Source organism: Primulina eburnea, unplaced genomic scaffold (assembly GCF_022965805.1).
Source record: "Primulina eburnea isolate SZY01 unplaced genomic scaffold, ASM2296580v1 ctg808_ERROPOS3000000+, whole genome shotgun sequence".
Classification (NCBI taxonomy): Eukaryota; Viridiplantae; Streptophyta; class Magnoliopsida; order Lamiales; family Gesneriaceae; genus Primulina; species Primulina eburnea.
In genome coordinates this window covers 91,224-107,031 of record NW_027331578.1, presented here as the reverse complement: position 1 = coordinate 107,031, position 15,808 = coordinate 91,224, and the positions used below count along the sequence as shown (strand labels likewise).

The 15,808-nt window shown below is 35.8% G+C and overlaps 2 protein-coding genes and 1 pseudogene across 3 annotated transcripts; 2 read left to right on the top strand and 1 right to left on the bottom strand.

The window, feature by feature from the left end:
- The first annotated feature begins 733 nt into the window (after nucleotides 1-733).
- LOC140822345 (ethylene receptor 1-like) lies at nucleotides 734-7,326 on the top strand. Its single transcript, XM_073183096.1, has 7 exons — nucleotides 734-888; nucleotides 1,504-2,442; nucleotides 3,352-3,720; nucleotides 3,850-4,116; nucleotides 4,194-4,321; nucleotides 4,399-4,596; nucleotides 6,539-7,326. Exons 2-7 carry the CDS (start codon nucleotides 1,546-1,548, stop codon nucleotides 6,894-6,896), a joined length of 2,217 nt encoding a protein of 738 aa, XP_073039197.1. The 5' UTR covers nucleotides 734-888; nucleotides 1,504-1,545; the 3' UTR covers nucleotides 6,897-7,326.
- An 866-nt stretch (nucleotides 7,327-8,192) lies between these two features.
- Nucleotides 8,193-12,390, top strand: LOC140822351 (polyadenylate-binding protein-interacting protein 9-like). 2 transcript variants are annotated; one of them, XM_073183101.1, is made up of 11 exons: nucleotides 8,193-8,326; nucleotides 8,790-9,148; nucleotides 9,679-9,789; nucleotides 9,863-9,907; nucleotides 10,927-10,999; nucleotides 11,100-11,212; nucleotides 11,320-11,379; nucleotides 11,524-11,571; nucleotides 11,670-11,738; nucleotides 11,993-12,054; nucleotides 12,136-12,390. In XM_073183101.1, exons 2-11 carry the CDS (start codon nucleotides 8,819-8,821, stop codon nucleotides 12,188-12,190), a joined length of 966 nt encoding a protein of 321 aa, XP_073039202.1. In that variant the 5' UTR covers nucleotides 8,193-8,326; nucleotides 8,790-8,818; the 3' UTR covers nucleotides 12,191-12,390. The 2 variants fall into 2 exon arrangements, with proteins under 2 accessions (XP_073039202.1, XP_073039201.1); XM_073183100.1 differs by having other exon boundaries at nucleotides 8,250-9,148.
- Nucleotides 12,391-12,615: 225 nt separating this feature from the next.
- On the bottom strand, nucleotides 12,616-14,568 carry LOC140822350 (exopolygalacturonase-like; annotated as a pseudogene).
- Nucleotides 14,569-15,808: the final 1,240 nt, after the last annotated feature.

The following is a 15,808-nucleotide window of genomic DNA, read 5'->3' as shown; positions in this document are numbered from 1 at the left end:
CCAAAAATCATCTTGCTTTTCAGTAATTAGTGTTTTTTATTGGGACAAAAGACGGTCTCACGGGTCGTATTTGTGAGCCGGATCTTTTATTTGGATCATCTTTGAAAAATTATTATTTTTTATGCTAAGAATATTACTTTTTATTGTGAATATGAGTATAGTTGACCCGTCTCACAGATTAAGATCCGTGAGACGGTGTTGCATGAGACCTACTTTTTTATTGGTAATATAAGATAAAAATCTCGAAACTCATGTAGAAATAACAAAAAAATTTGTGAGTATCTTTCATATGTCCATTTTATGAGACAGATGTCCGACTCAACTCAACTCAACTTAACTCAACTCATAAACAAATTACTTTTTATGCCAAAAAATATTATTTCTCATGATAAATATGGATTGAGTCGACCAATACACATATATATAAATATATAAGATCATTTTATAATAGACCTATTTGTAATTTTGGATATTTTTTCAAAACAAATAATAAATTAATTGGATACCCGATGCACATGAAATATGCCAGATACATGTAATTTTATCTTGTATGGCAATAATACCCTTTAATTTAAACAAGAGGCTTTGACTTGCTTGATGTTGACTGTTTACCTAACTTTTGGGTTTCCTTAACGTCAGTGCATGGCCGTGACGTGGAAAACATCACAGTCCTGTAACGTTATTATTCCTCCAGAATACATCGGTACCCGGACATTTTTTTTTCTCTAGGCCCTGTCTGGTTTTAAACAAAGTCATCACAGAAAAGCTTCATATTATTGTATTAATATAATATATGAAATATTAGTCATGCTAATGGGAAATCAAGGTGCTTCGTTTTCCATATGAAGAATTTTAGCTTCAGTAATTTCTTAGTCGTCGAAATATTGGGTAATTCTTTCCTACTTTTTTTCCATATTAATTTTTCATTTCCTCTTTTTTCGTCAACATATGAATTTTGGGAGTAGTAATTTCAAATTTTGTTGGTTCACCTTCACGGGATCTGATTGACTACGCAAAAAGTCGTTCTTTGAATGGATTTCAGCTAAAGTTTTGTTCTTTGGGCAAAATTTGCAGTTTTATCAGGTTATATGACGATATGTTTGCTGGGGCAAGCTGTATATGAATATTGAAGAGTTGTATTGAGATTTTTTTTTCCGGGGGGTGGGGGAGGGACTGGGTGGGGTTAGTCGAATAACCATCTACAAATAAGTGATTGTTCTTCAAGAAAATGCTAAAATTATATGATTAGCTGTCTCGTATAATTCATCAGATGTTGGGACTTTCTTGTAAATGAATAATTTTCGGGAAGTTTTTTTGTAGCAACTGGAGATCACTAATTAGTGGTGTGCCTTTTTCTCGGAGATACGCATTCTTTAATCCGGGAAAGGGCATCGACTTTCAAGTGATTTTTGAACAAATTTTGTTCTTAAGGTTGAAAGTTCACGACATAATAACTTGTGATGCAGCTGGGATTGTGAATTTATTTTTTAATAATTGATTCAGGAATGTAGACATAAATAGTGGAGCTCAGGTGGTTCTTACATAATGGATTGCTGCATGGAGCCGCAATGGCCGGCTGATGAATTGTTGATGAAGTACCAGTATATTTCGGATTTCTTCATTGCATTGGCTTATTTCTCGATTCCTTTGGAGTTGATCTACTTTGTTAAAAAATCTGCTGTATTTCCGTATAGATGGGTGCTTGTGCAGTTTGGTGCATTCATTGTTCTTTGTGGGGCTACACACTTAATTAATTTATGGACATTTACCATGCATACAAGAACCGTGGCAATTGTCATGACCGCCGCAAAAGTTTTGACTGCTGCTGTGTCCTGCGCAACTGCTCTTATGCTAGTTCATATCATCCCTGATTTATTGAGTGTTAAAACAAGGGAGTTGTTTTTGAAAAATAAGGCCGCAGAGCTCGATAGAGAAATGGGATTAATTCGTTCACAGGAAGAAACTGGTAGGCATGTTAGAATGCTAACTCATGAAATTAGAAGCACTCTTGACAGGCATACCATTCTAAAAACTACATTTGTTGAGCTGGGAAGAACATTGGCTTTGGAAGAGTGTGCATTGTGGATGCCAACCCGTACAGGATTAGAGCTCCAACTTTCATATACTCTTCATCACCAAAACCCAGTTGGGTTTACTGTGCCTATACAGCATCCCGTGATCAATCAAGTTTTCAATGCTAATCGAGCCATAAAAATCTCTCCAAATTCTCCAGTCGCCAGGTTCCGACGTGCAGGAAAACACATGCCTGGAGAAGTGGTTGCCGTGCGGGTTCCCCTCCTACATCTTTCCAATTTCCAGATTCATGATTGGCCTGAGCTCTCAACTAAACGGTATGCGTTAATGGTTTTAATGCTTCCTTCGGATAGTGCAAGGCAATGGCGTGTCCATGAGTTGGAGCTTGTTGAAGTGGTGGCTGACCAGGTTAGGATTCACCACATCTTTTTCCTAGTTACATTCATATTTTGGACTTATTTTCTTTGTGCATTTCCTTTGTTTGGGGTGTGGATCTTTTTCGTAGTTTTTATCTTTATGTTAATAAAAAATTGACATTGAATGTGTCTGTGCTTTTTTTATGCTGTAGTGCTTAGAATTTAGACAAGCTAAATCTACTGAAATGAAACATTACACTAAAGGGCCCCATTCTTTACTACTTTCCATTCTAAAGGGGCTACCAGGTTGTTCTAAAAACTACACTTTAGGTGAGTGACAGCTATATAACTGGAAGGTTGGTAAAGTGGCTGACGAGATCTTGTCCATCTACAGTTGCATCTAGTATTGTCTTAATGCTAATGACATAATTTTCCACCGACTGTTCTGGCAACAAAATTCTATTTTTTTTAAGTTTTCTAGTCTTTTATTTCTACATTAGTTTGGCATTACTGTCATGAAATAGAGTGGGAATAATCTATCCAAATTTTCAAGATCCAGATCCATTAGCAGCATGCTTGCTTTTTCAGGCTGACTTTTAGTTTTTTGTTCTTTGATTATATTGGTCCAACAACTTTAAATGATACCTCAACAAAGTTTCTCGTTTGTTCGGAAATTCATTCTCCATTCCCTGAGAATTTGGTTGTGTATAATTAATATCATGTCATCATTATGGGTATAGCTATGCTATGGTGCTTATTGGTTATTTGGTTATTTAAGTTGTCAAAATAATTTTCTGGGTTAAAGGATATGTCAATCTTCTGAAAACTAGAACACACCACTGAAAGTCAAAAAAATGAAGAACTTGCATTCTGCAGTTGCCTGATTCAGAACAGTTGATTAGCCCTCTTATCAGATTTCTTGATGCTTGGAGTTCCTGTGTGTGATTTATTCTGGAATCAGGTTGCTGTTGCTCTATCACATGCTGCAATTTTGGAGGAGTCAATGAGGGCTAGGGATCTACTTATGGAACAGAATGTTGCTCTTGATCTTGCGAGAAGAGAAGCAGAGACGGCTGTCCGTGCTCGTAATGATTTTTTGGCTGTCATGAATCATGAAATGAGAACTCCCATGCATGCAATAATAGCTCTCTCAAGCTTACTACAAGAGACTGAGCTGACACCGGAGCAACGTCTGATGGTTGAAACAATACTCAAGAGCAGCAACCTTTTGGCAACACTTATAAATGATGTCTTGGATCTTTCAAGGCTTGAAGATGGCAGCCTTCAACTCGAGATAGGAAAATTTAACCTTCATGCACTCTTCAGAGAGGTAAGAATAAGATATTGGTTGTTTTGTGTTTGTTCAAGAATTGTCTGGTCTTTAGAAGTAGCAAGTTTTTATTTAATTTTTGTTTCCCATTCTTCTTTGGTTAAATGAAATGTTTGCTTCTTATTGTAGGCCCTTAACCTGATAAAGCCTATAGCATATGTGAAAAAGCTATATGTTACATTGAGTTTGTCTTCGGATTTGCCTGAGTTTGCTGTTGGTGATGAAAAGCGGCTAATGCAAGTACTTTTAAATGTTGTTGGGAATGCTGTGAAGTTCTCAAAAGAGGGCGGTGTTTCGATTTCTGCCTTTCTTGCAAAATCAGATGCTTTGAGAGATCCTCGAGCCCCAGAGTTTTTCCCTGTACCGAGTGATAATCACTTCTATTTACGTGTGCAGGTTTGTTCCCTTTTTCCTAGTAGGATGATAATTTTTGTTCTTCTAACCATCTTACAACCTTTGCCATTTTGGTTTAGGTAAAAGATACTGGTTTGGGAATCAGCCCACAAGATGTTCCTAAGCTATTCAGGAAATTTGTGCAGAGCCAACCTCTAGCTGCCAAAAATTCTGATGGCAGTGGACTTGGTCTGGCAATTAGTAAGAGGTAATCTTGCTACTTTTCTGAGCCATAAACATTTTAGAATGATTTCAAAATTAGCTTAGAACTATTTCTTTGATCAGGTTTGTTAATCTCATGGAAGGGCATATTTGGATTGAAAGTGAAGGTATTGGGAAAGGTTCTACTGCTATCTTCATTGTTAAACTTGGGATTCCTGGACGCTCAAATGAGATCAAGTACTCGTTTGTACCTAAAAGTCCAGAAAATTATGTTAAGCAAATATTTTCTGGGCTCAAAGTGGTTGTGATGGATGAGAACAGGTTAGTAATGGTTTATCATTCCCTCTTATTTACGATGTTATAACTTGTTTCCTTCTGTGTTTATTTATGAGCAATACATGTTCTATTTGTTTGTAAAGCAGTGAATTATAACCATCAAGTAACTGTTGCTAAATTAAATGTTGCCTTTTGGTGAATTAATATCTTCCTTGGCTTGAATTGATTCTTAGATTATTTTGGAAAATTCTTTTTTTATTATTACATTCTCAATGGGAGTTCATGTTGCAGAAACTTATGGTTTACAGATGAAAAGATTGGATAAGTATTAACAATGATGTTCTACATTTGTGCAAGAAATGTCGAGAACCAAATATTAGGAGAGAAATGCTTTCAGTACCCTTGATTATACACCTCTGTTGTCTGACTTTCACCTTACTCCAGCCGAATGTCAACATATTTTCACCATTGTTCTAATATCTTCTCCATACTGCACCATTGTCTCTTGGTGCAAATCTTGTGGTGATATTCATTATGGCCTGTGGGGCTTTTTTCAGAAGGGTAGACTACATTTTTCTCTCCAAAGGGAGGTCCAAATTCCAAATCATTCAAACCTGTTTTCATAATTGGACGCGAAGCCCATTTCATAATAGGAGTTACAGGTTTATTTGGGCGGTGCTTTGTTGTGTGCTGTTCATGGTGTTACCGTAGAAAATACTTTATTTGAAGATAATGATAGTGCAAATACATTCCAGACTTTTAAACTAATCCAAGCTGAAGAAGCTTTTTACATAGATTAAGTTAATCTCTGTGGTTGCTTTTTCTAATAAACTCTGTTTATATTTCTCTATGTTATTTGTACCTTTTAAAATTTTAAATTAATTCTACCTTCCTTTCTGCGAAGTACATGTTGACATAGTGGAATATTTAGATGGGATGTATGTGCATGTGTTTTTTGTTTATTTTATACCAGAAATGTAAATGATCAGAGATAGAAAAGTTATTATCCTTGTAAGTTGTGTTATTTACGGATACTTCTTTGGGAACCAATATCGTTTACTGTCTCTAAATATTTCCATATGGCGTTGGACCACTAATTTTGAGTTATGTTTGGACAAGCTCAGCTGGTACATGAGCACATTTTCAGAGTTAGGAAAAAATGATTAATACAATGCTCGACGAAGTATATGTTGAGAAACTGTATGTGCTCGTCACTCATGGAGATCGCAAGTTCATTTTCATTGTCAATAGTTTTGGCATCATTGTTGGCCATCCTATTGGTTATTGCCACTATATTCACTGCTATTAAATTGCTTAGGTTTCTGGCGTGATTACAGTTGCGATCTTTGAATTGTTGGAAGTGTGTTGAGTTCTTGGCCATTGTTACTTCATTGGATGTAACAAAATTGTGTTTTCAAGGTCTATTTTTAAGTTTATATTAACCACATGGCCATCTTAGTGCACCTCCAAAACACCTGGATCGTCTAGATCCTCCTATAATTCTAGATCATAGTTATAGAAGGTGCAAGGATAGCTTCAAGCTTAGGCACAAAGTGAGACGCGCGCCTTCTTCAAACGAGGCGTGCTGAGACATTAATTTCTAGGATCTACATAAAAACAGGATTATTACATAACATGGGAAAATATATAACATAGCTCGTAATATACTTTGTTAATGGTTCTCAATTTTTTTTTTCCAGTTTAATGGTATAAAGTACTATCACATTGCAGCTCAACTTAGATTTAAACAAACTCTACATTTAACATTGAGCCTTTAAGGATGGGGAAGTCGGTCACCAAAACTAGAATACTGATGTACTTTTTATGCTGCTAAGTTGAATGGTATTGTTTGGACTAAGGAGGACTTGGTCTCATCTCTCTCCCATGTATATTTAGCTCGATGAACTGCACAGTTGATTTGAAATATAATAGCACGAGTCCTAGTTGTTAATAAATTTGACTTTAAAGTTGGTTCTTCATGATGCAGTGTTGGCCGTATGGTAACAAAGGGGCTCCTTACGCACCTTGGGTGTGATGTATTGGCTGTAGGTTCGGGAGATGAGTGTGTCAAAGCCGTTACTTATGAACACAAGGTGGTGTTCCTCGACATAAGCATTCCAGGTGCTGATCATTTTGAAGTTGCTAAAAGGATTCGTGAAAAATTCCCAAAACGTCACGAGAGACATTTGATTATAGCACTCACAGGAAACACCGATAAGTTGACAACAGAGAACTGCTTAAGGGTTGGTATGGATGGAGTCGTGTTAAAGCCTGTTTCTGTAGATAAAATGAGAACCGTCTTATCCGATCTCCTGGAGCATGGATTTTTGTTTGAATCTCAGTAAACCAAAGTACAAGTGCTTACTGATGAACAAGGTAATTGAGCTTTATGGATATATGGGAGGGACTGCTGCCTGAGACCATTTTGCAATTGTTTTAACCGGTTGGATGTAGAATGGTTTTTGAAGATGATGAATCTTTTGACAAAATTTGGGAGAAATCAGTCGTCCTGAGGTTGTATTCGTGCTTGCACTTGGTCTGGTTCCAATCATAAGTTGGTATTTTTTTCTCGGTTATATTATGTTTAGAATATATTTATAGAGAGGAAGTTCTGAAAGCCGGGCTTGCCTACCATCTATAGTTACCTAACTCACCTTTTTATCTTTCTGTCACTTTTTTGTTATATTCAGAAGGTTGTAAATACTGTTACTTTGTCTAATATTCATGCTGCAAATCGAACCCATTTAAGTTTAAAAAAATAAAATTGTGACTTTCTTTCTGGGTATTAGTTTGGTTCGAGTTCAAATAATGCTTAGAGGTGCATGTTCTGTTTCTCCATTTCCGAACGAAATAATTTTAGTTATAAAATAGATTATAAGTGAATTAAATGGCACCGAGGTTTACTAATTTGACTTTTGGAAAAATACCGTGTAATTCTGATAATTGAATCACTGGTGTCGTATTCAAAATCTGCACCTATTTTTTGTCCGAGTTCCAACCCTGAAAGAAAACTTGTTCAAAGTCGATTTTTCATTTGGTCAGATTACTTGACCATTTAGTTGTATACTAATTAATGACCAACCCCTTACGTAACAAATATAAGCGGAAATGATTTTTCTCCTTGACTTTTCTGGCCATGAAATTAGTACGCATAATATATAAAAAATTCAAACTAGTCGTCGTGGTTGTTTTTTTTTTAAAATAAAAAAATCATTTTATTTCATATAGAAATGAACACGCATAATTTTATAATAAAAACATCAACGAAGGTTCGTCTTAGCTTCGGTCTGTGTGTGTATTATTTATGTTTATTTCGATATTAAATATATAAAATCAAAAATCATGTAGCACTGTCTAAATGAGACAACTGATGGATGAATTGTTATATGACGATGTAATGAATATACAAATATCCATAAACATTTATATAAAAATGAAAATGGAAATAGAATTAGCAAGTGTCCAAAAGATAAGGGAATGGGGAATTAGAATCCCAATGAAAAAAGAGGCAGTGGCCAAACCCCACCCCATGAGTAAGGGGAATAACAACCAAAAGAAAGCTAAACTTAAGTCATCTTACGTTAGCTCAGTACACATCTCCCTGCCCCTTCTTTAACGTCCCTCACTTTAATGCTCTTACTCTATCCCACCCCCTCCAGCCATCCTATGTGGCTACCTATATGTATATGTTGTATGTATGTATGTATGTATGTATGTGTGACAGATTCTCTCTCTCAACAACACTGCCAAAAAGAAGGGTAGAGAAAGGCCACCTGTTAGTTTCTTCCAAAACCACTTCCAATTTGTGATCGAATTTGTTATACAAGAGCCCTTTGTTAGATATTGCATCATTCTCTTCGCTTTCTTTCCTTCACTCTCACCATCATCATCATCATCACTTCTTTCTTTTCCTGCCATTTTTGTCTTTTGGTGATAGCTCATTTATTAATTGTGTGCATACTCATTACATTGAGAGAATCGGCCTGAAATCTTATTTCGAGAACACCCAAATCTGAAACGGAGAAAAAATACTCTTTCTTGACTGACCATTGTAATTTATGTTGTTTTTGAGATCAAAGATTGTGCTTTTATCTTTGCGGGAGGAAACATGAAAAATCTTGGAGCTTTTTGAATTTGAGTCTGATTTCTTGTGTAGATTGTCTTACAGAGTCGGGTTTTGTGTAATTTGGGCCCGTTTTGTTTGTGGGGTTCTGTTGATTGAATGGCTGCTGGTGCAGAAGTGACTGGTGACGCAGCAATTAAGGAAATGGAGACCCCTGTTGCTGTTCTTGATCCACCAAAATCGACCGACGCTTCCACTGAAAAATCCGTGGAAAATAACGTTCATCCCAATTCTAAGGAGTGTGCGGAACCTGAGATAAATGGTGATTTTAAGGATTCTGATTTGACCTCCAATGGGGATTCAAAATCAGATATGAAAGTGAAGGAAATTGTTGATATGCTGAAGAAACTGAAGCTGAATCCCCTAGCCAAGGAGTTCTTTCCTTCCTCTTATAATCATGGCCAAATGGGGATAATCAATTTTGCTCCCGATGATAAGAATTTGGGAAATGATGGTCTCCCAAATAATCAAAGGGTATAGTATAATTTCAATAACCTCTCTGTTTATGTTAACCGAGTTCATTTTCAAATGGACCAATTAATCTTTTAGTTATCGTGCTTGACTGCTTGTTGATTGTCATCTAAGGTTATGACCTGTTCATGTGATTCAGTGTTGGATTTACCGAGTTAGCTTGCACTTAATTACTCTTATATTAGATAGTTACAGAATAAGAAGAAATTCCTGGGTTTTATTTGCAAAAGTGAAACGATAAAACGTTCAGCAAGGTTTCTTTTCTTTCTTACTGAGGATTGTTGAGCCATTTGTTGTCTGAGATTTTTATAGTGATTTATGAATTGTTGAATTTGGAATTGTGATGATCTAATTATACATTTTATTTTTTAGCCATTTGTTGTCTGAGATTTTTATAGTGATTTATGAATTGTTGAATTTGGAATTGTGATGATCTAATTATACATTTTATTATTTAGTTATTCATGTGGATTTGATGATTTGTGATTCTCTTATGTTTACTTCTTTCTCACTGATCGCCCAATTGTTGTCAGAGAAAAAATAACTACAGCCAGAATCAGAGGAGAATAAATGGAAGATCTTTTAGAGCTCAAAGAGAAGATAGTATTAGGCGAACAGTCTATGTGTCTGACATTGACCACAATGTAAGTAAATCAATGAAATTCACTTTTTTCTTGTGATTCATATTGACACATTCTTGTCGTCTCTGGAAATAAGGTCACCGAAGAGCAGCTTGCTGCATTGTTCAGTGGCTTTGGACAAGTAAGTTTTTCTGTTTAGATATTGTTCAACTGCAACTCTGCAATCCATAAATGATTTCCTTGTATATCTGCTGTGGATGTGTGTTGTTTGAAAAACATACACGAGATGTGGGGAACTTGGGTGCAGATTTTTGAAAATAAGATTTTGATACTAGAATGTTCGCCAAATAATCTGGAGAAATGAATTCTGAGTGACTTACTAGCTTCTCCAACAATTACTTTCTTGTTTCCTTTGTTGACTTTTGAACTATGTTGTTTTGCTTGTTGGTTTAACTAATTGTTAAATCATGGATCTGTGCTATTCTGAGATTCGAAGAATATGTTTGATTGTATCTGACTGGGCTGAACTGGTTTTATTCCTTATGATGGTAATGCGGTATGGTTTAGGATATATATATTTTTTCAGAGAATGTAGCATTAATAATTTATGACTGCCTAAACTAGCTAACAAATGATTTGAATTGGTACATAAATCAAACACGTAAACTATGTGACAAAGTAGATTTACTGAATTTGTGGGTTGTCCTGTATGTCTTTTAGTCTGCCCTTTGATTTCCTACCAGAGAACAATATTTCCCTCGTTTGATTAAATTGTCATTGCAATTGACATTTAAGGGGCGAATGAGTCAATAAATTTCGTCTGACAAATCCAAATGACGCTTCTCCACAGTTTAAAGCATGTTAATAATATATTTTTCTCTGGAGCTCCTAACCGAAAGGGAAGAAAATCGCTGGAGCTAAAGGAAAAACATGGGATGTCATAAATTTCTCTTCCCTGTTATCTTGTTTTATGAACTTTAAATGTGGTCTCTTTATCTTCGACTTTTGGGAGAATGGTCTATAGTCATTAAGCTGTCAAGTTTCAAACAGTAAACCACCTCTGTTTACTAGGAAAAATTTTCATACCCCCATTTCACAGTGAACACAAGTGTATAATTTTAACTTAAGGCTAAAGATTGGCAAGATATATATTTTGATGTTTCTTAAAAATGTTTCTCTTTCTGGCTGTATTTGTTTCAGGTTCTGGACTGTCGAGTTTGTGGTGACCCACACTCTCGCCTTCGCTTTGCCTTTGTAGAATTTGCTGATGACTGTATGTAATTTTGTTTTCCGCATCAACTCTTTTTTGTATTGCTTGGGATGCGTACCTAATATTTTCAAATCTGAATTTCCATGTGTAATAACATCTACAGATTCTGCGAGAGCTGCTCTTAGCCTTTGTGGGACACATTTAGGTTTCTCTCCTGTGACAGTCCTGCCTTCAAAAACGGCCATCCTACCAGTTAACCCGACCTTTCTTCCCAGGGTAAGATCAAATATGAGCTTTAAATATTGCTGATATTGAACAACTTTTGCATGTATATCCATCTTAATTAGTTACCATTATTTATTTAATTGAATTTGTATCTGTAGTCGGAGGTTGAACGTGAAATGTGTGCCAGGACCGTATACTGTACAAATATCGATAAGAAGGTACACGATCTACATCTGTTGATAGCTAGTTTTTTGCTTTTACTGAATAATGATTTATCGTTTACCATGTTGTCCTGCTCATATGTTACTGGAGCTGTTGCATACTCTAAAGCACATTTCTATTTTACGTGTCAACTTGAGCAGGTTTCTCAAATCGATGTCAAGGTATTCTTCGAAACAAGATGTGGAGAGGTATACCTAAAAGTTTTCAAGTATTGGCCATTGGATTCGGTTTTTCTAAATATCGTTGCTTTTTAACTGTAAAATGGCTGATGTACACTCAACTGTAGGTTTCTCGTCTGAGGCTCTTGGGGGATCACATGCACTCAACACGCATCGCTTTTGTTGAATTTTCCATGGTATGCATATCTCACTGGCTGAAATTGCTATGACATGACTTTGTTCTTTTTCCTTTTCTTTTATATAATAATGCTTCAACTGACTTTTCATTCCCCGAAGTTCGTTGTAAGATTTCCTCCGTCAAAAGATGGTGGACCATGACTATTCATGGCCACCTAGCCGATAACACGAATCACCCATCTCCACTTCCATATTTACATGCTTTTGCACGCAAATATACGTACTCACTAGTGCATATTGCTATGATTTGCAGGCTGAGAGTGCAATACTGGCCCTCGACTGTTGTGGTGAAATTGTGGGATCCCAACGCATCAGGTAAAGCTTGTCATCGGTGATCACCAGTTTTCTTTCAAGACAGTAACAATTCATTTACAAATTTCTCAATATTTACTGTAGGGTGAGTCCTTCAAAGACACCGGTAAGGCCTCGGATTCCTCGTCCCGGTGTATAGAAAAATCTGATAGCGGGAATCCAAAACCTGGTAGCTGGGTTTGGTTATCTTGGAAGAGAATGCTTCTAAAATGAAGTGGCGGTGGAACTTATCTTTCTTTCATTTATCCCTTTTCCCTTAAAACTTCGATTTTTTTTTTTACTTGAAACTGAATGCTACTCTTGATGGTCGACCTTTTATTTAACGGTTCAAATCATGGTTACACTGCTCTATACTATGATTGATCATCTACAATGGTGGTTTTAAATTTCAAGGTCGGTAAAGTTACTATTCGGATCTGATTAGTGGTTATTGAGTTTTCTTGAATCATTCTTTTCCTAGGATCCATATGCGACAAGTATTAATTATTAACTATGCAAAATTCAACTGTAAATTGAAGAATATTCGGCTCTTTGTATAGTTGAAACTAACCATAAATAAGGCCAATCATCGGGCTCTCAGATTTACTTGAACACGAAGTGGCATCTGCCGTTTACGTTGTATCGATTATAAAAGTAATTGTTTCAAAATCTACCATCCCACAAAATACTAAAATTAAAAAAATTCGCCAGTCTAAAGCATTAATATCCTTGACATTGGTCAGGGAAACAAGAGCAAAGTGCCACCATTAATAACTGTAGAGGTTCTCTTCAAAAACAGAGGCCTCCAAATTCTGATCATGAAAGGCAAGAAGGTGGCTTCTGTCTGCCGCGAGACCTGCCGTGGACATTCGAGCAGGAGGAAGATGCAACTCCGCCTGGACCAATTAAGTTTATGTTCTCTAAAGCAATATTGTGACATGGATTGCTTTTACTGCACTTCAGTTTTACTGCATCCTTGGTGGTTGATGTCCCCCCCATATGTTCCTGAATATAATGTTGCTTATCTGAATCTTTGATGATCCCTGAAACAAGAAAACTTAGGAAATACTCCACAGGTCCAACAGCAAACACTATCATTTTAAACGAATTCACCCTTTACCTGAGGATTGCACAGGTTGAATGGGCAATACTGCTGATTAATGAATATGGGGTTGTCCACATTCTCCATCAAGATATTATCGTATGTGAAGTTCGTTGCGTACCCGCCTGCAGCCTTTGGTTCTGGCCAAGTTTTGATCTGAACTCCATTAAGAGTCCCTCTGAACGTGCAGTTAACGACGCTGATGCTTGTAACGTCTTCTTTGGTGCCAGATTTTCCCATGCTACCCACACTGATCCCGTGACCAGGCCCGCAAAATGTGTTGGTGATGTGAATGTCCCGATTGCCTGGGCCGATGGACACACAGTCGTCTCCTGTGGAGATGACTGTCTTGTCAATATTGATGTTACCCGAGCTGCTGACATAGATACCGTCGGTGTTGGGGCTGTCTGCCGGAGCTGATAAAGTGACGCGGTGGATTTTGACTCGGTTGCATGCGAAGAGGTTGAAATGGAAGTTCTTGCTGTTTAGTGACTTTATGTTGGATATATCCGAGTCGTTCACGAAATCCAGCCGCAGTGACTGTTGGTTTTTTCCCAAAATTCAAAATAGTAATCCATATCCTTCCTAACTCTTAGTTCAGTATACAATGCATGTTCTTGTTTTTTTACAGAACTACCGCAATCCCAGGTGAGACAAAAATTAAACGCCGACAGTTAAGGTTCTAAGCCATTTGGCACCAATTTAATTTCATAATACTCGAGTAAAATAGGATTAAAGGAGGGGTTACATGCAGTCACTTCCCACATGCAGTCACTTCCCACAAGCAGTCAACCAAAATTAAATCTCCATCACTTCCAATGGCTTCTCCTTGATTAAGAAAACGATAGGAAGACAAAAAAATATCATTAAATCTTAAGAAACAAACAAAAAAAATAAAGGAAAAAAAGAACTAACAACAGGAAGAGGCTTGCAAGAACCGGTTTTACATTTATTATACGGCCAAGCCGAGGCTCCTTGGCCGTCCAACGTACCCCCACCGTGGATCCTCAGATTATTGATATTCTGAAATGTGATCCAATGGTCGATGAAGAAGGAACTCGACTGATTAGGAGACCTTAGCATTCCTTTTATCACAAACTCTTTTCTACCATTGCAAGGTCCTTTTCAAAACAATTGATTCCAAATGATAAGTTCCCTTCAGGATCAAAACACAGCTCTTGCCTCTCCATTTACATGAGTCAGCCCAAGCTTTCATAAATGCCTACACAATTTTTCGCAAGAAATGAGTTATGTAAAGAACACGATACTGTGAAAACGCTAATGGGATATCTGTTCACCTTAGAATTCTCTGTCTTGTTGTTCCCAACAGCTCCATATTTCTTGACGTTGAATACTTTTGTTTTGTGGCTAGAACATGCAACCAACACGGAAAATATGGAAAGAAATGTTATCCCAAGGGCTACTCTTGGATTCATATTAGTGCTTATGAGATTCTCAGCTAGTGGGCTCATTTCTTTATGCACCTGCATGGAACACAAAAAGATTAGGTATTTTTGAAAACAGAAGATAAATAATATTGTCGATTTTGAATATAACTTGGGCTTGCTAATCTTTGCCATCTGCCTCACTATCCTCTCGCAATGATAAATGTTGCGATAATTAATGATTAATAAAAGTGATTTACATTTTTAAGTCAAAGCTAGTCAAATCACAAATGTGTGTATAAAGATTTCCTTTTAATATAGAATATAGAGTTGAGTCAACAATTTGACCAAATAAAAAACGCACTGTACATTTATTTCGAACCTCATTTCATGACTTCATCAATAAAAAAGAAAATAAAAAGAAAAAGAAAGGTAATTTGATAAATTTCTGACCCTCATTCATCACTTCAAATGTAAAACTTTAAATTATCAAAAATCTGAATTAAAATGTCTTTAATTGTGAACATTTTATTTATTTATTTATTTATTATTATTATTATTATTATTATTATTATTATTATTATTATTATTATTATTATTATTATTATTATTACCATTATGCATATTTGTGTATTTTTACTACAAACATTTTATTTATTTTAAAAAAGCAACCTAGTGATTTCTAAAATTGTAATCAGAACAAATTAGATATATAAAAATCAAGTCATTCGTGTAGGGAAAAAAATCGAAAATCATATAATATTTCGTTTGATAAATCACCCTATTTTGTTGATAATGTATTGACTCGGATTCATGATTTTATTTTATTTAAATTTAATTCAGTTTTATCAATTTGATATAATAGTTAATTTAGTCTTCTAAATTTTCATATTTTCCATTCTGATCATCTTACTTGTGGAAAGTTACTTTTAGTCTTTTAAATTTTTTTTTTTTTTTGGTTTTTAGCACAGTTTCACCATATCAATTATATGACGTTGAAAATTGATAACGTGTTTAATGCTATATCAATATTCCAAGAAAATAAATCTAAAAATTAATAAAAATTAAAATTACATGATTAAAACAAGAACTTTGAAAAGTTAAAATAATTTAAAAAAAAAAAAGCAAAGTCACGGTCCATTTTATTGTATTTTGGAGTTGCATGCAATTTTGCATGCAATACGTGGGACTTCTAATTTTTTCTTTTTCCTGAAAAGTTCCGAAATGGATATCGAATACGAACTATTTGTAGAGACGGCAAATATAACTGATCAAGTGTCTCTATGATAAT